General features: G+C 41.3%; 1 protein-coding gene across 2 annotated transcripts in view; it reads right to left on the reverse strand.

The window, feature by feature from the left end:
* CDYL2 (chromodomain Y like 2) overlaps positions 1 to 25,264 on the reverse strand; it is a 159,680-nt gene that overhangs the window by 49,851 nt on the left and 84,565 nt on the right. For both annotated transcript variants that reach the window (XM_068259972.1, XM_068259971.1), the window contains exon 2: positions 894 to 1,464. In XM_068259972.1, the coding sequence (XP_068116073.1) occupies positions 894 to 1,464 (571 nt within the window). The remainder of the gene's footprint in view (positions 1 to 893; positions 1,465 to 25,264) is intronic.

Here is a 25,264-nt window from a genome sequence, read left to right on the forward strand (position 1 = left end):
TATTTCCTTCTAAATAATTCCAGTTGCCTGGCTGTTCTGTTGATCAACGGCCTCAAATACGCTTAACCATTAACCTTGAACAAGCACACAGATTGGGTGTTCTTGACTGAAGTCTGACTGGATTAGCCTTATGCTTGTTTCAGGTGTTTGATCCAGATACCACTGCAGCCAAAGAGTTCAGCAGGATGCCAGGCAACAAATACTGGTTAAACGTTTGACAAAACAAACTTGACACAAATGGCAGAAATGCCTGATATGCTGCATGCTTGTTCAGGGTCTATGGCCAAAAGTTTTAGAGGCAAAGATTCAGCCAGATAACTGGGATTGCTTATAGGGAAATAAACATGGCAGCCTCCATATCCCTCTCACGTCAGGTGTACTTTAGAAAAGATCTATAAGACAAAGTAAAATCAATGAAAAAAAACAGTGAATGTAAATTCAGTACATCTTATAGATTCAATTTACAGGCTTTTTTAAAGGATGCTGCTTTGCTTTGTGGATATTATATGATATTTCAATATATAGTTTTCACAATATTTACAGAATTAATGAAATTCACATTTTTTGTGGTTCTGTGCAGTTTTAGGAGTTTCCTTCCAACTAATAATAGCTCAGTTTTCTCCCCAAAAATTTTTTCCAGCTGGGTGGCATGAAAAAGTAGCCGGGTGGGGCAATATGATAGAATGCAGGGCTGGTGCTTCTTTGCGCAACTCTGCTTGTAGCATAGGAGGAGGTAAGCTGATGACAGCCGGGGGCTCACCAAAACTAGCCGGGTGGAGCACCCAGCTAAAAGGGCCTGGGGAGAACACTGTAGCTTGTTCCTTTGTTAACTGGGCAAGGCATAAGTATACATTTTCTTTTGTGTTTCCATTAATAACAGTATTGTTACATACCTAGTCCATTGACAATGGGTGAGTCACAGACTTCCAGCCCGTCTTGTAAGCCTTGTCTGTCTTTGTCATCCTCAGAGTCAGTTTTTCCTTCCTCTGTGCCATTTTGAAAGTGCTTGGCCTCTGTGGGAGTCCCAGGCTCCCCATTCTCCAGGGGTTTGTTCAGTGGCATTATCTGCAGTCCGCTGGGAGTAGTTCTGTACGTTAAAGTTTTTGTTGATCTGTCGCCAGGGGAATATTTGGCTGTGCATATCTTTTTCTGCTTTTGACCTGACTGCGTCCTCTTCCTTTTAGGCCCAGTCCCCTTTCCTCTGCCATGATCAGGTGACCTGTTAGCCATCTTGTCCACAGAAAACCCTCGCAAGGCTTTGGAAGCCAATGTTTGCTTACCAGCAGTTTTGACTCGCCTATCTCTGCTCACATGCAGTCCATTGAATTCATCTATAAACTCCTCACAGTGCAAAAGATGGTATTCGGGTTCCCAAGTGTCTTCACTACTTCCGTACCCTTTCCATCGTATTAGATACTCCCATTTTCCTTTCTTGTTCTTCCTTTTGTCAACAATCCTTTCAACCTGAAAATAACCAAGCAGTTAGTGGAGAATCTTGCAGATAATATGTCCAATGGAAGATGTTTAGACTTATGACTATTGACTTATTAGACTAATGCTACGTACAGACATGCGATAACGATCGTTCGTAAGCAACGACGAACGATCAATTAAGGAGAGAAATGAAAAGGTCGTTAGTAAAGAGGTGTTGAAAGTGGGAAACGATCAGATCGTTTCCGAACGAACGATGCGGAAGTGACGAACGTATGATACAGCGCATCTAGTATGCTAAACGTTATTCAGATCAATGAACCCGGAACGAACGTCATTGTTAATGGCCAGTAGGAAAGAGGAAGTTGCGTACATATATATATATATAATATATAGTATATACACACACAGGGAGAGAGAGATATAGATAGATATATCTCTATCTATGTCAACATATATCTATATATCTCTATACATCTATCTACATCTATATATATATATATATATATATATATCTATATACATCTCTCTGTCTCTCTCTCTCTCTCTGTCTGCGCATGTACGGTACTTAACGAACGATCGTTTTTGTAACGATCAGCATACACACGTACTTTTGCTAACGATCGTCGTTACAAAAAATCCGCCAGGACGGATTTCCAGTTTGCAACGACTTCAGTCGCTGATCGTTACCCTTAACGATCGTTAGCGGTTATTTTGTAACGATCGTCGTTATAAACGATCGTTAGTCGTTCGTTACCAACGACTTTAGTCGCATGTCTGTATGCCCCTTAATGCTGCCTTTTGCCTCCTCCTAGTCAAGCAAGTGCAGTCTAACTGTTTAAAACTGCCTCAAATACCTCCATCTTCTGGAAACCTTTGTTGCTCACATGTGCACCACTGTGACTTCTCACATTATGATGATGGGAAGGCTGAAATGTTAAAGGGGTTCTCCAGGAGGGGGGTGAAAATAAAATCTGACACTTACCTGGGGCTTCTATCAGCCCCCTGTACTGGTCATGTCCCGCCGTTCCCCACCGCCGGACCCGGTCTAGCGCAGCATTCCGTCCAACTGCGGCTGGGTGGCCGTGCGTGTGCTCGCTCCCACGCACGTCATTGGAAGCTTACTGCACAGGCGCAGTACAAGAAAACTTCGTACTGCGCTTGCACAGTAAGCTTCCTATCACGCGAGCGGGTGCGCGCATTATTCATCTTGTTAGACAAAAAATAGCCCGGTGCAGGCGACGGGGAAGGCGGATCAGAGGAGGACAGCGCGGGACCTTCCAGCTACAGGTAAGCCCCAGGTAAGTGTTAGATTTTATTTTCAAACCCCCTCCTCCCCGGAGAACCCCTTTAAGAAACAAAGGCACATATCCAGAAACAATGAGTGCACATACGCACAACTCTTCCACCATACGGGACAGGAATATGAGTCATGCAGAGACCACACAGCAAAAAGCCTAAGCAAATCATGCAGCTCTCCCGGACCTCACTGTGGATCAGAAAAAGCACTGCCCGCTGCCAGCATACTACCTGCAAGAGGTAACAAATGCAATACATATGATGACCCTATCATATCAAAACGTATACAAAAGCGGATGAGTGGAATTAACATGAGCCCGTCTTTAGTACTCAGTTACATAGTTAGTAGCCATATTGTGAAATCCTAAGTGATACAATATGACCTGATACCAGTGCTTTATGTACAGTAGAGTCCCGTTTATCTGGAACTAATCAGCAGTCTCAACCAGCCAGCACAAATCTCCAGCAGTACTCACAGTGGTGAAGGCCAACCTCTTTGGCCCTTTTTACACTTAAAGGGGCACTATGGCGAGAAATTGTAAAATTTAAAATATTTGCAAACATATACAAAATAAGAAGTATGTTTTTTTTCAGAGTAAAATGAACCATAAATTACTCTTCTCCTATGTTGCTGTCACTTACAGTAGGTAGTAGGAATCTGCCAGAAGTGACAGGTTTTGGACTAGTCCATCTCTTCATAGGGGAAGATACTCTGGATAAAACGTACTTCTTATTTGTATATGTTTGCACATATTTTTCATTTTAAAATTTTTCGCCATAGTGCCCCTTTAACCACTTAGGACATGTGCGCTCCCGCGGCCGATCGCTCCCGGCCACGGATTCATTAGCCCAGGAATCAATGAATTGGGCCATGGTGCCCGATCACTAATTTCTCTCCCCCACAGAAAAGGCGCCAGCTTCTCTCGGAACCTTCGCCTTTTCTGACTCCTATGTCCCTCTAAGCGTACATTGTACGCTTAGAGTGACGTCATGTAAACAAACTCAAGGTTGCCATCTTGTGGCCAAAAAGTAAAACTACATCTAAAAGTAAAAAAAAAAAAATTAAAATACACATATATTTCCCCAAATCAAACACTATTTACATCCCACCCTCCCAAAAATACCCACATAAAATGTTTAATAAAAAACAAAACAAAAACATTACAATAAAAAAAAGAAAAAAAACAAATATTTACCTAAGGGTCTAAACTTTTTAAATATCTATGTAAAGATGAAATATTTCTATTTTCTTATTTTTATAAGCTTGTAATAGTGATGGATGCAAAACAGAAAAAAATGTTCTTTATTTCCAAATAAAATATTGTCGCCATACATTGTGATAGGGACATAATTTAAACGGTGAAATAACCGGGACAAATGGGCAAATACAATATGTGGGTTTTAATTATGGAGGCATGTACTATTTTAAAACTATAATGGCCGAAACCTGAGAAATAATGAATTTTTTCAGTTTTTTTCTTATTCTTACTGTTAAAATGCATTTACAGTAAGGTAGCTCTTAGCAAAATGTACCCCCCCCCCCCCAAAGAAAGCCTAATTGGTGGCGGAAAAAACAAGATATAGATCAGTTCATTGTGATAAGTAGTGATAAAGTTATAGGCTAATGAACATTGCTCGGATGCATAAAATGAAAACGACCGAGGGCTTAAGTGGTTAACCACCCTGGCGTTCTATTAGATGCGCCAGGGTGGATGCGCAGCACTATTTTTTTTTTCTATCATGTAGCTAGCCTAGTGCCGCCCAGCCCCTCTGATCGCCGCGTCTTCCCATAATGAAATCCCGTTCTGCATGGGATTTCCTTTAGGGCTTCCCCCGTCGCTATGGCGACGATCGTGATGATGTCATCGGGAGTCTTGATCCACCCCTCAGCGCTGCCTGCCACTGATTGGTCAGGCTGCGCACGGGGTCTCGGGGGGGGGGGGGCTCTAACGCGACAGGTAGCGGCGCATCGGCGATCAAGCTAGACACGCAGCTAGCAAAGTGCTAGCTGCATGCATTAAAAAAAATTATGAACATTGGCCCACTAGGGCCTGAATGGCGCCCTCCGGCAGTAATGGACGAGCTGAGCTCGTCATTACCACCAAGGAGGTTAATCAGTTGTGCTCAGTTAAAACTGAAAGAAAACGGATTTTCAAGGTAATGCCCATTTTTTTCCTATGGCACAGTTCCCACTATACGCGGACCCTTAAGCTGTTTTTGGGCTCTGCTGTGCATCAAGACTGGGTTCCTCGGCTCCACCAAGGTCAACATACTTTCAATTACTGTATTTAAACATTTAATACAGAGCTCATGGTATGTATACAGAGTGGAGTATAGTACTGTAATAGCTAGGCCTATTTTTAACAAGTCTCAAGCAACCAGAAAGCACACCTATCCGGCATCAGCTGATTCCCGACAGTGCCGGATAATGAGACCCTGCTGTATATTATCCTCCTAGGCATACAGCATTTGCTACTTTGTATAACTTGATATGATAGAGTCATCATATGTATTGCAGGTTACATCTTGCGGTTGGTATGTTGGTGGCTGGCAGCACTTTGTAATGATCCACATTGAGGTCAGGGAGAGCTGCACGACTTGCCTAGGCTTTTTGTGTGGTCTGTGCATGGCTCATGTATTCCTGTCCCATACAATGGAATGCAGAGTTGTGCGTATGTGAACTCATTGGGCCATACGCAATTCACTTTTTCTCCTCAGTTTTCTCCTATGCGAATATTTTTCGTTTTCAATTTAAATTAACTTTTTAGCACTGTACAATGGAAAAAGTACCAAAAAGTAGGTGAAAAAGTCCTGTCAAAATGATTTTGAGTATTTGCTTGCTGGTGGTGTAAAGGCATTTTATTTACCAGTTGAGAAAATATCACTCAGGCGCATTTGGCCCATTGCATTGTTTTTAGAGTGTTTTAGACCTATGGGGTATCAGTGCCCTTATTACATTTTTTTCACAGTTTTTGAGCGTACTATAAAGTATTTTGAATTCCTTCAAGCGATGATGCAGTGCTCTACCTTTTTTTGTGTGTACTGATATTGCATTAGTGGTATTGCTCCCTCCAGGACAAATGCTCTTACACAATCGTAAGGTTTAACCTTTAAAATACATCCTGCCAGCATCCATGCAGGAAATAGCCAAGAGCCACTCCATTCAATTTAAAAAACACAAAATCCAGGCTCCTCACCTTGAGATAGGACATTTAAACACTTTAATGGGGAGGTGCTGGAGTGGGTGTGGCAAGCAAAGCAGCAAAACATCAAAATGAACTTCCGCACTCATGCAAATACTCATGCGAATCCATTCACGAAAGTCATGCAGCAATCAATGCTGTCCCTACAGCTAAGTTAAAAGCTGGGATCTTTGTTACAAGAATAAGTCTCTTGTGTAGTCACATACACCGCGTAGAGGTAACCCAGTGTCGTATGTGTCCTAACTCCACTCCATTCAATGACCAGCATACAGACTAATCACATGGTGTACTGGCAGTGGCTGGATAGTGTACTGGATAAGGTCTCTGACACAGGAGACCTGGGTTTGAATATCGGCTTTTAGTGCTCAGTAAGCCAGCACCTCAGTGAGGAGACCTTGGGCAAGACTCCCTAACACTGGTACTGCCTATAGAGTGTATCGTAGAGGCTGCAGCTCTGGTGGTTTGAGTGCACCAGGAGAAAAGCACAATGCATGTTCTGTGTCTTGTCTTTGTCTACTGTACTCATGTTATTATAAATGAGTCAAAGCTTCCAATTCCTTCTGTTTCATGCCGTGAATGGAAATTCTAGATCTGGATGATGGATTCACAATCACAAGAGCAGGAAGGATTCTGCCATAACCCCTCCACACCTATAAACAGACACATTTGCTATGTAAATTGACATAAGTGCATATGTACAGCTTAAATCTACTCAAGCATTTGCATGTGGTTTATTCACTGCCTAATGCCGAAGTAGCACAAAGAAATGTAAATGATAGCGTGCAATTTTCTAAACTTATCCTGTAATTCAACCTTAAAGTTACTCTGCAAGTAAACATGATCATTTACTAGGAAAATACAAAGACACAACCTAAAGCTATGTATACTTGGTAGATTATCATCTATGCACACAGGTGTACCAGACATGGGCGTGCTCTTCAGCAATCCATCAACACAAAAGATAAACTCATCTAAGGAAACTGGAAGTAAGAGGAATACGGATGTTGCCATCTTTATTGTCTAACAATGTCAGCTGCTTGACTTCTGTGGTGATGCGCTACCTCTAATACTAGAAGTCACTGGTCCAGAATGAGCGTGCAGATCAGATGCTCTGACTCTGGTCTGACTCCACTGGCTGCATGCACATCAGATGCTCTGACTCTGGTCTGACTCCACTGGCTGCATGCACATCAGATGCTCTGACTCTGGTCTGACTCCACTGGCTGCATGCACATCAGATGCTCTGACTCTGGTCTGACTATACTGGCTGCATGCACATCAGATGCTCTGACTCTGGTCTGACTCCACTGGCTGCATGCACATCAGATGCTCTGACTCTGGTCTGACTATTCTGGCTGCATGCACATCAGATGCTCTGACTCTGGCCTGACTCCACTGGCTGCATGCACATCAGATGCTCTGCCTCTGGTCTGACTCCACTGGCTGCATGCACATCAGATGCTCTGCCTCTGGTCTGACTCCACTGGCTGCATGCACATCAGATGCTCTGCCTCTGGTCTGACTCCACTGGCTGCATGCACATCAGATGCTCTGACTCTGGCCTGACTCCACTGGCTGCATGCACATCAGATGCTCTGACTCTGGTCTGACTCCCCTGGCTGCATGCACATCAGATGCTCTGCCTCTGGTCTGACTCCACTGGCTGCATGCACATCAGATGCTCTGACTCTGGCCTGACTCCACTGGCTGCATGCACGTCAGATGCTCTGACTCTGGCCTGACTCCACTGGCTGCATGCACGTCAGATGCTCTGCCTCTGGTCTGACTCCACTGGCTGCATGCACATCAGATGCTCTGCCTCTGGCCTGACTCCACTGGCTGCATGCACATCAGATGCTCTTACTCTGGCCTGACTCCACTAGCTGCATGCACATCAGATGCTCTGACTCTGGTCTGACTCCACTGGCTGCATGCTAGTTGCAGGTGTGTGACTAAAAAACAACTAAAGCCAAAAGCTCAGCATGAGACAGGCAACTAATGGCAAAGATGGCAGCCTCCATATTCCTCTTACTTTAGGTACACTTTAAAGTCCAGATGTGATCAGAATTTTAAAAATAAAAACAACATCTGTATTCACCATTAAGCAGTTTTTGCTTATACATTTCAAATTATGAATTTGAAAACATTTAGCATTTCTGGCTTAACACTCGCAGCAAGTCTTTCATCTTTCTAGTAACAGACTGGGCCTTTGATAGAATAATATAATATACCATTGACTTTATTTCATCTCTCTATGTCCGCATTCTATTTGCATCTCTGCTCTTCTGCTTAAAGAGAATCTGTACTCTAAAATTCTTACAAAAAAAAGCATACCATTCTCTTCATTGTGTTCTCGTGGGCCTCTCTGTGCTGTTTCTGCCCCTCCCTGCTGCAATCCTGGCTTGTAATTGCCAGTTTTAGGCAGTGTTTACAAACAAAAGACATGGCTGCTAACCAGCATGTGATAGGCTGAGAGTAGCTCAGTCTGACTCACACAGAGCCTGCAGGGGGCGTGGAGAAGGTGTGTATAGCTTCTATCCTATCACAAGCAGTGCAGCACATTCCAGCCTGAGTGCCTGAGCCCGACAAAGCCGCCAGAGGAAAGAAGATTAGATTATATAACAGAGATAATAAAGCCAGCAGTAATCCAGACCACATTAGATCAGGCATAGGAACTTATAATATAGAAGAAATGAGGCTGAAAATTTTGTTACAGAGTCTCTTTAATATATTTGTAATTCAGAATTTGTAGATTTACAACTCATTTACCATAATCTATTCTGTAATATAATTATATTGATATTTGTATTTTTTTTTATATTTTGAACTTATGCTTCTATACCTGACTTCTTGTCCAATAAACATTTTGATCCATATTGCTCCTGGACATAGGAGTATGTTGTTCAATTTGAATGTTTATTTTGGAAACATTTTCAATAAAAAAAATAATTTTTTGTACACCTGTAGTAAGGTGTTGATGAATAGCTAGACTACTGTATACCCTAATAAAATCACATATAAGCTTGAGTATGTGACACTACTTTATATGGTTCTGAACCAGCTCTGAAACATGCCTGAAGAAGAAGCTTAATGTTTTGAAAGCTTGCAAAGAAATCTTGTACAGTCATTAAAGGTGTCACCTAAATAACTTTTGTGGTTATGTCTTTGGATTCTCTCCAGGACTAATACCAGACCACACACAACTGTGATTGGTAGAGGTCACTGCTAATTGCCAGTGAGCACTAGTGCAGTGCAGCGACTAAGGGAACAGCCCTCTGATTTTGCTGTGCTAGACTGTAGGGACAATTCCCAGCCAGGACAATATCTGCACAGGCTTTAACCAGGAACTCCAGCGAAAAAATTGTAATTAAAAAAAGTAAATCATTTATACATAATTATTGTAAAAATTAAGCAGTCAGTGGTTGCCTATTGTAAAATCTTTCCTCTTCCTGATGTACATTCTGACATTTATCACATGGTGAGATTTTTACTGCTGGCAGGTGATGCCAGTGGAAGGAGATGCTGCTTGCTTTTGGGCAGTTGGAAACCGCTGTAATTTCTCACAATGCAACAAGGCTCCCACAGTGTAATGTCAGAACCATGGTCCTGACATCACACTGAGGGAGGGGTCTCACCACAATTTCAGCCATACAGAGCCCCCTGATGATCAGTTTGTAAAAGGAAAATATTTCTCATGGGAAACGGGATATCAGCTACTGATTGGGATGAAGTTCAATTCTTGGTTACAGTTTCTCTTTTAAATGTTCACAGTGTGTTTCTGTGACTGCCTTCCCATCTCAGAGGTGTATCGGCAGGTTTATTGGCTCCCACCAGATAGACCTCACACAGAGTGATGCTGAATTGTGAGCCCCTTTGAGTAATAACGAGTCATGTGGAGTGTTAGAAACTGTGGCAATTAAATATACTGGAAATAATAAATGTAAATAATGAGTATGTATGAGCTTCATCTGGACACCTTTTATTGCGCCTTCTAGTGGACTACTTCTACTTCTACTTACTACTTCAAGAGACTTTTTCAGGTCAAATGAGATGAAGAAAGGAGAAATTGTGACAACACCCAGCTTCAACCAGTTAATATAAAGCATTTTATTTCTTGACTTCTAAACAATCATCTGTTTTTTTTCACACAGTTTGATGAATCAGCAGCCTGTCTGGCCTCCTGCAATACCCTCTGACAGGATGTATGTGCCACTCCCTCCCCATCTAACCTATTGCTGTACTGGCCTCAGGGCCTGTACACACTGTTGGGCTTTTAAAAATCACATGCTTTTTTTAAGCGCAAGGTCTTTTGAAAAAATCATGAAGACCTGTACACACTGGTGCGATGCGATTTCTCTTTTTTCATGAAGGATTTGCAATTTAAAAATTGCATGCAATTTTAAAAATGCAGTGCAAGTGCAGCAGTGTGTACAGGCCCACATTGTGATTCCAGCAATAACTTCTCCCTCTCCATGGCTGGGACCTACCATCTCTCTCCAGAAACTACCTTGCAGGAGTCCATAACACTCATCAACAGCTTAGCATCTGTGCTGCAGCTTCTCTCTCTGCCCAAAATGCGCCACTATCTACACATTCTTCCTGTGCATAGTTGAATCATCATAGTCAAAATATTGGGAGAAAATTTGCTTGCCAAAAACAATAACCTTAGTAGTGTTCCACTGTACCCAAAGTCATCATAATTAAGTACAATGATATGTAACAGCAGAAAAGGTATCCAGAAACCGATAATGAAGATGAGCTTAATTTAATATTTATCAAAAAATACAAACATTCAAAAATACACAACCAACCCCCACCCCCTTCCTATTTAAGAATATTGCCATTTTTGAACACCACCTGTGACATTTCATATCGATTGCTAGACCTGTGTAGAGCTAGGACAATGATAACAATGACTGGAAAGCCACAAAGGTTAATAGGCCATAACATAAGCCAGACATGACTTTCAGGCTAACACAACTGACTGGATGACAGGAGGCCATTTTCTGTGTTTTCTATGAAAACCATACAGAGCCTGAGGTGGCTACAAGAAAGGAAAGTGCTTCTGAGAGTTGAAAGCCTGAGACAATACACAATACATTGTAAACAGTGTCCTAGGTAAGATCAAACAAAGGTAGAGTAACTGCTAATGTATGCTGCTCTGTGCTCACGGTTCTGCCTACAATCTGACAAATCTGATAAAAAAAAAACAACAACTCTCTAGATGCCCACTAATGATACAATCTTACAACTTCTATGTAATAGGAAGGACTACATAAAGTGTCCAATCAAAGTATATTCCTTGGTTTACCCTTCTACCTAATTTTTAGATTTACGATATTTCACATCACACTGAGTCTGTGATATGTGATGTGTAAGCAAACCTGCTGTCCCCTTAGTATAGGTAGCTGTCTCCCTGTGTAGGTGGCTGCGGTCTCACAGTCTAGGTAGCTGTCTGCTGTCCCACTGTGTAGGCAGCTGCTGTTTACCAGTATAGGTATTGGTCTCCTTCCCCATCCCCCACCCGCCAATCATTTACTTGCTTGTGTCGATATTCCTCTCCTCTACAAAGTCTGGAGCCCCTACACTTGCGGCACTGCCCGGCATAGACATCAGAACTGTAAGTGACCCATAATGAAAAGACAAGCAAATTATGCCTAGCGACAGTGCTTCAGATACAGGAAGTGAGCTGTGATGTCCCTTCCTGTATACAGCGCTGTGGCTAGGCAACACTCGCTTGTTTCTTATGGGTCACTGCTGTTCTGAGGTTTATGCTGGGCAGCATCGCAAGCGTAGAGGACCCAGACTTTGTAGAGGAGAGGAATAGCAGCACAAGCAGGTACATGATCGGTGGTCGAGGGCAAAAGAGCGGGTGAACAAACAAGCTGAGCGGCAGAGGTGAGTGAATGTTGCTGCACGGACAAGAGTAGTGCCCCAGCTTCCTCAGCGCAACACAGGAATTTGCTGCCTGCACCACTCACAGAGCCTGGTATTGTAGGGGCTGGATTCACTGCTCAAAGCCTGGCAGCACTTAAAGCCTGCAGCACAACACAGAACTTGCTGTAATGGGGAGGATTGTGACTCGATGCCCACACCTCATAGCCCTCAGCTCACTGCAAATTGAGCATGGTGGAGGGAGAGCACACGCAAGCCTGCAGTAAGGGGGAGGATTGGCATTCGTCGCCCGCAGTACCCGCATGTAATCTATGCAAAAAGGATGGCCAAAAAGTGTGTATTCGCTGTATAAGACGCACCCCCCCCCCCCCACACACACACACAGATTTGGGAGAGAAAAGTTGCGTCTGATACGGTGGGAAGTACCGTATATTCCAGCGTATAAGACAACTTTTCCAGTTAAAATATAGAGTTTGGGATATACTCGCCGTATAAGACTACCCCTCTTCCAACGCACTCCAAATAAAAATTAAAAAAACATCATATACTGTTGCTATGATGAACAGATACTGGCACTGTACTGTATGTGGTACCCAGTATACAACAGTATATAGGCGACTGACTGGTTGGATTGGTCAACTCTCCCTCTCCCTAAGTGGATTGGTCAGCTCTCCTTGTCTCCCTGTTTATCAGAGCGGTATGGAAGAAAAGATCGCGCTGTGCCCATAAAACACGCCTCTTTCACCCTTCTGGCCCGCCCTTGTATCCCATTTACCTCCTTCTCTGCCTCTCAGATCTCACACATGTGCGCCTGAGTCGCTTCACTACAGTCCTCAGCAGCGAGATCTGAGAGGCGGTAACAGGATAGGGCCTATCACTCGGCATCAATGACACCCGGCATATCAGACGACCCCTGACTTTTCAGAAGATTTTCAAGGGTTAAAAAGTAGAGTTCATATGAACACCCGGGAGCCATATGAAGCTCTGCGGCTGCAACACCAACCAGTGCTGTGCAGAGATGAAAGCGGATACAACCCAGCACAGAAAACAGGTAATGTAGACTGCTCCCTGCGCTATGCAGCTACTACACGTTAGGGCTGGACAGAGAAGAGGTCGTACTCCCACAATGGCAAGGGTAGTAGAGGTGATTGTTATGCTCCTGTGCCTACTGGCACGTCCAGTAATCTTTGGATATACCATGATCTGATAGGAGGAGAACCTTCATAAGAAATACTGTTAAGTGTACTCTGTAAGTACTCTGTAATATGACAACACAGAAGCCTTCTTAGTTCCTTAACTCCCTAATCATAACCTGACTGCTTATATTAGCCCCAAAGAGCACACAAGTCTGGTCCTATGTTCCCACATTGGGGACAATGTAGAGTCCCTAATGCCAGCATTAACTCATTTACAAGGCATCAGTTAACTTAATGATGGGAATAATTGCATTACGGTACGTTATTTATAGAAGCAAATAGTAAAATATGGAAGCATTTCTTGCTGTCTTTCTGTAAAAGGTTGCACTACTTGCATTATATTTGCAGCAGGTACATTCAATTTTAGTGTTTGAAAAGCACAAATGGATGAAACAGCCCAATATAGAGCCATGTTTTTAGTGATAGAAAATGTAGTATTGCATAGAGTGGAGTAATATTATTCACAAACATGGGTTACCACAAAGACAACCACTGCTGTATAGACAGGAGAGGGGAAGTTGCTCAAGAAGTAACACCCTCTACCCAGGGTGGATGAAGAACAATGAAACAACAGATTAACAGAGGCGCCAACAAGTAGAACATTGATTTCAAAATGTTTAAAAGTAAAAGGTGGACTTGCCTCTCAACAATGACGCTATAAGGGTATTTAAAAAAAAAAACTACTTTACTGACAATAACTCTAATTGGGACACGTCTCACAGGAAATTTCTGCCTCCTCAGCCAAAAATAAGAGAACCTCTACCGTGACGTCTGAGCACAGCTCCAGTGTTGCGATGAAACAATCTACTCTGGATCCTCATCAGACCCTATACGAGAGGGGGCTTACTAATAAGGAGAAGCTATGACCAGTTATTAACACCGCTAAGCAGGGAAAAGCCTGGGATTCAGGAAGCCTATATGGATTATTAAAAAACAAAAATAGAACTGTTATTAGGTGGGAAATCGTGTGGACCTCACCTGAGTCATATCAGATCAAAGAAAGGACTGCTCAAGACTGAGTGAAACAAAAGTTGTACTATTGATGTAGTAGCATATACACAACAGCACTGAGAAGTAGAACCTTTTTTGTTCTTGTAAATTTGGGATTACTTGTATATTTTATAACAAAAAATGCACTAGAAAAGGCTACAACTTCATGACTGCTTAGGAGGAAAAATGAATTGCATATTGGTGCATAACTGTTTAGGAGAAAAAGTGAATTGAATATGGGCCATGGACTTCTTGTGGGGTGATTTCAAACTGACTGCACACACTTGAATGTCTCAAATATCCCACAGCTGAAACTAAAATTCTACACGGAGAAGTGGGAACATTTTCATCTAGATGATGGCAAAGATTGGAAGCCAGTTATGAAGAATACCCATCAGCCAGCCCTGCCAAGGAGAGCAATATCACGTTTTATAACCAAGCTCATACTTATTTTTTCCACAGAAGGAAATTACTTATCTGCTTATTGATTGGTGTATACAATATTGCACAGCCATTTTTAGCAGTTCTTAATTGTTCCATTATGTTACCTTACCTTTGTATACTATTTGTATAAAGATAAATATTGCTACAACATCTACATGTCTAAAACAAAAAAATCTTTGCAAGGCATGCACTTATTTTTTCTCATGACTGTACTGTTTTCCATTGTAAAAATACAGGGCTGTGGAGTTGGTCCAAAAATCTCCAGGTGCCCAAAATTTCTCCGACTCCGACACGGACTCCACAGCCCTGTAAAAGTTAACACTTGAGAATAATCCCTGATGTGTTTCTACTACACAGGTACAAACTCAAGGCCCAAAGGCCAAATGCGTCCCTCCTTGCCATTTTATGTGGCCCTCGAGAGCTTCAAATCTGCATGACTGTAATCAGTTTCTGGTCAAAACATTGTCAGCTTGAGCCAGGTTCTGCAACAACCCATGGGACCCACAGAAAAATTAGCATGAGATGTGGCCCCCTCCTAAAATCCAAGCACCAAACTTCTTCCCCATGTGGCAGATAAAATAAACACAGACACAGCATAGGTGTGTCTGTGTCGCCGGTGAGTTCGGCGCAGGGCGAGCCAAATAACAGCTCTCACTGCTGCCTCAAAACTCCCCGGCGACGTTAAATACTATTCCCCCTCCGACTTGTCGCAACTCAGAGAGAGATGTAATTCGGGGTCTGGCAACCACCGGAGCCCCGAATTACCCTTACGTGCTCCATGCAGTATTATATCACTGCTATGGGGCACCTACAGTGCTGTGTGCCGAATCAACCTGCTTCGTATACACACCCCTCTCCCCCCAAAAACTATCTGCCCTCATAACAGGGTCGCATATTTACCTGCTCCAGCGATGTGTCTTGACTCTGCTGTTCTTCCCAGCAGTAGCATGCTCTATGCTTGCCTATCTCCAGCTTCTGATCACGTGACATGCATTCAGATCCAGAGGTATGCAGCATAGAGCATGCATCTGTCAAAAAGATTAGAGAAATCCTGAAGCAGCACTGGAGCAAGTACAATAAATATTCAACTGCTCCACTGAATTACTCTGCAGAAGAAACAGGTCGCTATAGTTACACCTCTTCGTTTGAGACTTTGCAGTAAATGTTAAAACTTAATAAGCAATTTTGCCCATGACTTAAACTATTTTAAAGATTTTGCCCCCTTCGGTGATTGAGTTTGACACCCATGGTATATCCCCAAAATCTGGATACTTATCAAGAGTGCTTTCTGAAAACAGACACGTCTACCATGAAGAACTCAGCCCTAGGAGCTCTATGGCCTTGGTCTAATCACAAAGTTTGTGGAAGCTTTCTCCAGGCCATCCCAAAACAATTCTGAGCTTTTCTTAAAATGTGGTCCAATTTGTGGTAGAGGCACTCGATTCTGAACCAATTTTAAAAGCAGGATGTGATACAAATTGTTCAATATACTCTGCAGATGTTAGTGCCATGTAAATGCAGTTAATAAAAAGAATTATGATCTAAAACTGGAACATACATTATAGTTGTCCGTTTTGCAACTCTGATAAAATGACTCAGAATGAAAAAAATAATAGTGTCGTAAAATAATGCAGTAAGCATAAGTTGTGGTTCCTACAGATATCTGTGCTAGCAGTGAGAGCTCTTCTCATGAATATTCTCATTATGTTGCCTAGTGTGTGAACCACAGACATTTTCCCATTAGCAGAGGTTACTGAGGTAAATAGTCAAACCCCAACTGGGGAAATTCAATAAATGCTGCAGTTCTCAGCATCAGTTCACTAGTTTGAGGCATTTATAGTTCAGTAATCATATGCACCTGTTTATGTTATTACTGAAATCATAAATATTCATTATATGACTCAACGTGTATGCCAAGTGTGAACGGGCGTATCTGCTATAAGTGAACCAAAGATTATATATACTGCTGGATAAGGAAAATATATGAATCTTGCTTAAAAAAAATGTCTAGTAAAAATGGTTAAAGGGGGATTCAACTCAAAATTAAAGGTTTGCGCTAAAATATTTAATACTAAAAAAAAAGTGTATGAAACACTAATACTGGTCTGATGTAATTTGAATGCACAGTTACATCTCCCTGGAGCTAACTGATATCATTGCTACTTGCAGGACAATGATTAAATTGACTTGTAATTAAATATTTACTGAGCACATAAAATAAAAAGTTCTTTGCTTTCCTCCTGGCAGTCTGCTAGGCAGACAAGTTTCTGCATTGTTTACATAGTCTGAGGCACAATTTGATATTTCTGAAAGATAATGGAAATCTTGTCAATTAGCAGCTAACTGAAGTGAAATGCTTAAAGGGAACCCGAGAGGAAGCAGATTTAAAAAAAAGAAAAAGATTTCATACATACCTGGGGCTTCCTCCAGCCCCATAAGCCTGGATCGCTCCCACGCCGCAATCCTCCGCTTCCTGGATCCGCCAGTACCGGGTCCCGTCACTTCCGGCGGATGCGGCCAATTATCCGCATGATCAGGGGTGGATCGGGAGTCCCTGTGACGTCACGACATAGATGACATCATTCCATTCGTTGCAATGGCGACGGGGGAAGCCCTCAAGGAAATCCCGTTCAGAACGGGATTTCCTGACGGGCATAGGTGCCGGTGGCGATCAGAGGGGTGGGAGGGATACGGCAGGGAGGTGGGTATCATGTAGCTAGTGCTAGGCTAGCTACATGATTTAAAAAAAAATTAGGTATTAAAAACTATGCGCAGCTGTGCGGCTGCGCATAATCAAAACGCCCAGCAGGTTAATATCTGGTTCTCTTTAAGTGCTAACCCTTACAGTACCTTGAAAACCAATCAAATGGCTTAGACTATTAATTTTATGCTGCGTCTAATGCTTTCGATCATAGATTAAATTAGAGTTTCAGCCCACTTTTAATTAGAACTCTTGCCTAAAATAGATTGGGGGTTGTATTGCTGTGTCCCTGTCAAGAATATTTCTTAACAGGTCATCTACAGGGAATGAGGATGAAAGCCTTGGAATTCTGTCATGCAGATCACTAGTAATATGCAAGGTGGTCCCTATTCCACTCTGGGATCATACGATGCCCACATAATTCACAATACAGGGTTCATTTATAAAAGAAGGTGAAATGGATAAAATTCTGAATAATCAAAAAAAAAATACCTAAACTATCACATTATTTAGAATGGTTTCTGTAAAATTACAAAAATCCGAAATTTTCCTTGAAACAATTGACATGAATTTCACATTGCCAGAAATAGTGAAAAAAACTTCAAAGGCATATAAATCACATCAAGGAGGCTAAACGCAAGAAGCAAGGTTACTAGTGTGGAGAAAGAAAAACTTTAATTAATAAATATTAAAAATACATTTAAAAAAAAAAAAACTAAAGAAACCAGGAGAAATACTGACAAAAAAGTAATAGAAATGTTGAGATATTAAAAGTTATTAAACAGGAACAATTAAAACGAAAAGCATAGTGCACAGAGAAAACCACGATAAAACAAATAAAATATATTACTATGTCACACAGGAAATGAAATACTTATTAAAAAAAACAGTAATACAGCGCATTGCTAATAGAAGTAGAAAAAAAAATGACTGTACACAAACAAATTAGGTAAACTAATCAATACGATATAAATGTAATAAAGATAACATTAAACAAAGTGATACAATTAAAGGTAATGCAATGTTTTAGATGAGCAGCATCTCTGCTGACAAGATCTGGGAAGTTACTTTTACATTCCGCAATAGTAGCTATAACTGCTTAAAGGGGTCAGTTCTATTTAAAACGCATTATTTCTGGCATGACTATTTTGAGCATATAGAGAGCGGTGAAGGCTCAGTTTTGTTTTGTTTTCATACTATCTTTTTGTTCAATTTCATTATATATTAGAAAAAAAAAATTAAAGGCAACAAGAAGTTCATGAGAAATTGAACATGATTAACCCATTCGCGTTCCGTCGTTTTCACTTGAGCAATGTTCACCTCCCATTGATTAGCCTATAACTTTATCACTACTTATCACAATGAACTGATCTATATCTTGTTTTTTCCACCACCAATTAGGCTTTCTTTGGGGGTACATTTTGCTAAGAGCCACTTTACTGTAAATGCATTTTAACAGGAAGAATAAGAAAAAAACTGAAAAAAAATTCATTATTTCTCAGTTTTCAGCCATTATAGTTTTAAAATAATACATTCCTCCATAATTAAAACTCACGTATTGTATTTGCCCATATGTCCCGGTTACTACACAGTTAAAATTCTGTCCCTATCACAATGTATGGCGACAATATTTTATTTGGAAATAAAGGTGCATTTTTTCCGTTTTGCATCTATCACTATTTACAAGTTTAAAATAAAAAAAAAATATAGAAATATTTCATCTTTACATTGATATTTAAAAAGTTTAGACCCTTAGGTAAATATTTACATTTTTTTTATTGTAATGTTTTTTGTTTTTTTATATTAAACATTTTATTTGGGTAGTTTTGGGAGGGTGGGATGTAAACAAGAGATTTATAATGTAAATGTGTGTTTGAATTTTATTTTTTTTACTTTTTGTTGAAGTTTTACTTTTTGGCCACAAGATGGCGGCCATGAGTTTGTTTACATGACGTCACTCTAAGCATAACATACAGCAACAGCCAGAAAAAGCGCAGCTTCCGAGAGAAGCTGTCGCTTTTTCAGCGGGGGAGAGGAATCAGTGATCGGGCACCATAGCCCGATTCACTGATTGCCTGGCTAACGAACCGTGGGCCGGGAGCGCGCGTGCACGATCGGCCGCGGTAGCGCGCATGGTTTCTGGATGTAGTTTCTACGTCCAGGAACTAAAATAGGTTAAGGGCCCGTTTCCACTAGCGTGGTACAATTCCGTTGTGGAAAACCAAAAAACGATTTCGCATCCGGATGTGAATTCGTAAGCAAATTTTAACACGAAAACGCATTAAAATTTGCATCTCTTTGTAAGTATGCGACTTTAACCATGTCCGTGCCTTTGTGCTTTTACATTGAGTTTAAGGCTACTTGCAGTGGGACGTTGCGTTTTGATGCGTCGTTAAAGTCGCAACACAAACTAACAACGCAACGTCCCAAAAATGCCACAACGCAACTCTATGCCCTGTTATCGTCGCACATAGTAGGCATACAGGCAATGAAAAGTATGCTTCCAGGTCATTACTGAGCATGTGCAAACAGTCCACCGCAGTTAATAACGTGTATAACGCACAGCATGCAGCGCTTTCTAATAATGCTACACGTTACACACAAACGCAACGTGTGCACTGTGAATGTTGCACAGACTTAGTATTGCTGTGCATTAGTTCACGTTAAAACTTTTCCTAACGAGCAACTTTAACGTCGCACTGTGAAAATGGCCTAAGCGAAAACGTATGCGAATTCGCATGGAAAATTTGCATAACGAGAACGCATGTGAATTTCTATTAAATACATTACAGGTGAATCGCACACTAGCCTTGCGGTGTGCAAATTCTGATGGCTCTGCTGTGCAGATTTTCTCAGCACAGTCCATCGCACCGAATTTCTGACAAGTGGAAACAGGCCCATTGATTTATATTGGTTATGCGAATCTGCATGCAGAAAACGTATGCAGATTCGCTCTAGTGGAAACGGGCCCTAAAATATGACAGTTTTCCCAAACAGATAAAAGAAACCTTCACAAACAACGTACAGTACAGCCTCTTCACAGATGTGCGATTAAGCCAGCACTCTTGTGTGTTTTGAATTCCAGTACTTGAAGAGTACTACACATTTCTTAAGGAATAACACACTTCTATATACCCAATATGGATGATAAATTTAATGATACATTTATCACCACATTTCACTGTGTATCCTGCTTAGTGGTAATCTCAAATCAGGCTCGGGACGGAAATCCGCAGCTCAGAGCGGTAATCCCGTGCCTGAGCGAGTTATATGCAGGAGCTGTGGTATGTTTTTTTTTCCTTGTTTTTAGAATCTAAAAGCTTGTGAAAAAATTGCATGGCTTTTAGACCCTAAATGTGGAAATCATGATAACGTCAGGGAGGGTATTATGTATAAAGCAGAGAATTGCATTACACCAGGCCTGATAAGGACACTTGAGTGGTCACGAAAGCTTGCAATCTAATATAAAAAGGAAACTCTATAAACCTTCCAACAAAAAAATCATACCAAACTTAAAGAAAAATATTCTGTTAATTGCTATAATTTAGTGAGCAAGTGCAGGGGTGTCTAAATACTTTGTATGAGAATGAGTCAGAATCCGCCATCACTCAGTGCTTTTTGACGTTTCTAACTACCTTAAAACTAGCATGGAACATTACTTATTCTAGGTATCCAAAGGAACAATGGATGAATATATCAAATGGCTGATTCATGTATGATTATTAAAAGAGTCCCTGTACTTAATTTTATAATATTGCACAGTACTGTTTTAATCACACAGCAGACATACTCTAGGAAGAAGAAAGTCAAATTTTAAACATTTAAATGTTTTATGGTAAACGGTGCCGTTTTCCAGGGCTGTGGAGTCGGGGCAATTTTTGGGTACCTGGAGTCGGGAGAATTTAAACTGTAATTAAAATAGAAAATATGATAAAATGTTCTATTTCTCAGATAATAGTCATCATAAATAATTTATATATACAGTAATAGCTCTGCTTAGTCCACAAAAATGAAATTAACCAATCAAAAATTAGTTACTTGTGCTGCTTCAATAAAGCAGTCCCCGTATTTTTAAAGTCAGATATACATATCCGATTGTGACTGTACAGTATATATGATGTGTACACAGGAATCTCTTATATATACTAAATAACATCTATGCTGTAAGAATAAAGCCCGATGTGTAGCTGTGTTACTAATAGAGATGGTCAATGAGATGGAAATAATTCTGCACTGATGCGGATTTATGCAAATGTATGCACTCCCTTTTCTCATGAAATCAAATAATTTGATATGTTGTTAACATTTGGTTTGGTGACTACAAATTAAAGGGTAGCCGAGACAGATGAAAAGAAATGTTTTATACATACCTGGGGCTACCTCCAGCCCCCTTCAGGCTAATCCGTCCCTTGCTGTCCTCCTCTGCCACCTGGATATTCTTCTAAGAGTCCCGGTAATTCAGCCAGTCAGCGCAGTCCGGCCGCGTGCCGCTTACATAGCCAGGAGCATTCTGCATCTGCGCAGGTGTAGTACGCTCCCAGTGGTAGAGTGTGTGCATGCGCAAAACGCCCGACTGGCTCAAGTACCTGGACCCATAGCAGAAGATCCAGGTGGCGGAGGTCAGCGAGGGACTGATTAGCCTGAAGGGGGCTGGAGGAAGCCTCAGGTATGTATAAAACTTTCATCTGTCTAAAGGTGGCCACACACGATACAATAAAATGATCCGATTTGTACGTTAATTCGATAAAAACTATCGGATCTCCCGAAAAAATGTAAAGCTTTTTTTCATTCGACTGAAAATCAGATCGGATTTCCCGTTTTCTTTGATTTTAATCGATCCGGAATGCCAGTTATTTTTCTTCAATCTTTCCAAAGATTGTATGGTGTGTGTTAGATGGTGAATTTATTAATATACAAACCCTAGCAATTTTGTCAGAGTTTCCAATCATTTTTATCATAATTGAGGAAAAATTTAACATACGTGTGTGGTACATTGGTCATATTTTTGAAATGTTACAATCAGTCAGAAAAATGTATTGCAATTCTTATATTGAACAGATATTTAAAAAATGGTATGGTGTGTGGCCACCTTAAGGTTTACTTAAGACTTAAGATGCACAGTAGTACTATACTCTACATATGCACTTCCCACAGAGCTGCAGGGAATCCACTGAGAATGTTGTGCACATTGAACACAGAGGTGTTGTCTATCACCCATAAACCTGGTTCAGATTGTACATGAAGAATGTGTAATAGAGGAAGAATCCCCTCATTCTCCTGCAGAGTACATGCACATCACTCTTACATGTACCCACAGTCATATTGCCTAGGGCCAGATAGATGTTCTTTGTTCCTGTCTTCTACAAGTACTCTTACCAAGGACTAGTTTTAGTCTATGACTAAAAGTATTAGAGGCAGAAGATCAGCCGGCTAAGCCAGGTAGCTGGTATTGTTTAAAAGGTAATAAATATGGCAGCCTCCATATCCCTCTCTCACTTCAGTTGTATTTCAAAATTCCTAAGCGATGGCAGTTAAGAGATGCATTTCATCTTACATACTTTCAATCAACAAAATTGTAATATGCAAATTAGAGGAGTCGAGGAGTCTGAGCCAGTGGAATCCTAACCTGAGGAGTCGGAGTCGGTGGATTTTTGTACCGACACCACAGCCCCCTACCGTCCTAAACCTTTTTTATGCAATACATTCTAGTGTCGTTTGAGAGGTAAGCCACATATACCTAATTTTAATTTTATTGGTTTTTAACTAAATCTTATTCCTTCTGGGCGCCTCTTCACTCTTGTTATGTAAAATACCTCAACTTTTTAGAGGGGGTTATTGGTCTATAGTGGTTTGGCTTTGATAAGTACCAGTACTTTTTTTTTTAAGAGAGCGACCAATCCCAACACGCCACATTTGGGACACCCCAGTGGAGATGGGTCATAACTCTCCACCATCTTTTGGCTCTTCAACTTGAGTGACATATTGGGCTTCCACTTTATATTGTTTTTTCCTCAAGGTGTAAAGTCATTTTATCCCATCATCAATATAACTTAAGGAGCCAGGTTATGAAATCTAGTTACTTTGGCAGATTTAAGATATCGCTGGCCCAGACCAAAACAGGACTTTAAAATTCATGGTAGATTAGGCAAATTCCTTAGAATACAGGCATTTGGTTGGAAAATCCTGCATCAGCCCATCTTTGCTAGATGATAGAGATGTAATACAGTGTTCACAAACTACACCTTTACAAGAAGCTGTTAGCAGAGAAATTCCTTTTAGAATATCCTGTAACCCTTCACTGTAAAGATGAACTTTGTGTATGAGAAGTCTAACCTTCATCAAAACTGGGATGCAAACATTAAATCAAACTTACTAGGCAATGGAACAGAGAATTGAGAACACAAAATGTGATCTCTCTTGTGTGGATAACTCGTAGACTGATTCTTTCATACTATATATTTTAATCCATACTTAACCCATTTGCGTTCCGTCGTTTTCACTTGAGAAATGTTCACCTCCCATTCATTAGCCTATAACTTTATCACTACTTATCACAATGAACTGATCTATATCTTGTTTTTTCCGCCACCAATTAGGCTTTCTTTGGGGGGTACATTTTGCTAAGAGCCACTTTACTGAAAAATGCATTTTAACAGGAAGAATAAGAAAAAACGGAAAAAAATCATTATTTCTCAGTTTTCAGCCATTATAGTTTTAAAATAATACATGCCTCCATAATTAAAACTCACGTATTGTATTTGCCCATATGTCCCGGTTATTACACCGTTAAAATTATGTCCCTATCACAATGTATGGCGACAATATTTTATTTGGAAATAAAGGTGCATTTTTTCCGTTTTGCATCTATCACTATTTACAAGTTTAAAATAAAAAAAATATAGAAATATTTCATCTTTACATTGATATTTAAAAAGTTTAGACCCTTAGGTAAATATTTACATGTTTTTTTTATTGTAATGTTTTTTTTGTTTTTTTTTTATATTAAACATTTTATTTGCGTATTTTTGGGAGGGTGGGATGTAAACTATAGTTTTATAATGTAATTGTGTGTTTTTAATTTTTTTTTACTTTTAGTTGTAGTTTTACTTTTTGGCCACAAGATGGCGGCCACGAGTTGGTTTACATGACGTCACTCTAAGCGTAACACACGCTTAGAGTGACGCAGGGGGGAGGCAACGGCCAGAAAAAGCACAGCTTCCGAGAGAAGCTGTCGCTTTTTCAGCGGGGGAGAGGAATCAGTGATCGGGCACCATAGCCTGATACATTGATTCCGTGGCTACCAAATTCGCGCACGATCGGCCGCGGGAGCGCGCGGTAGCACGCATGGTTCCTGGACGTAGTTTCTACGTCCAGGAACCAAAATAGGTTAAAGTGAACCTAAAGCCGGGGGAAAAAAATGAGATTAACTCACCTGGGGCTTCCCTCAGCCCCCTGCAGCCGATCGGTGCCCTCGCAGCCCCGCTCTGACGCTCCAGGACCCGCCGGCGAGCACTTCCGGTTTGGCCATCACCGGCCGACAGGCATGGGAACGCGAGTGATTGTCCGCGTTCCCAGCCTGTATATCGCCCCCTATGCTGCTATTGCGGCCTTGCCGGCGGGTCCTGGAGCGTCAGAGCGGGGCTGCGAGGGCACGGATCGGCTGCAGGGAGCTGAGGGAAGCCCCAGGTGAGTTAATCTCATTTTTTTCCCCCGGCTTTAGGTTCACTTTAACTATATATGACTAAGAATATATTAAATACTGCAGGGGAATGAAGTATATTGCTTCATATAGCATTATAGTAACCAGGTTTCCACTCATTACTATAATGCTATCTGATCCCCATCACCTATCAACAATGCATAGTGCCTGGTCTAGCCGAAAGCTACGTACTCATCACCCGACAGGTCCAGCGACGTCCCCTTGACGACGGTGTTTAAGTGACGCCTCTTCCTGCTTGTGACGTCATGCGACTACACGATAGGTGCGACCGGGAAGTAAGCGATCGCAGTACTTTGCACGTAGTCATCAGGGGTCTTAACAATCCGATCAGCCATGTCTGTCGCTTAACAAAGCATGACTGCTGGGGGGGGGGGGCAACATAGTT

The sequence above is a fragment of the Hyperolius riggenbachi genome, chromosome 11, assembly GCF_040937935.1.
Source record: "Hyperolius riggenbachi isolate aHypRig1 chromosome 11, aHypRig1.pri, whole genome shotgun sequence".
In the NCBI taxonomy this organism is placed as follows: domain Eukaryota; kingdom Metazoa; phylum Chordata; class Amphibia; order Anura; family Hyperoliidae; genus Hyperolius; species Hyperolius riggenbachi.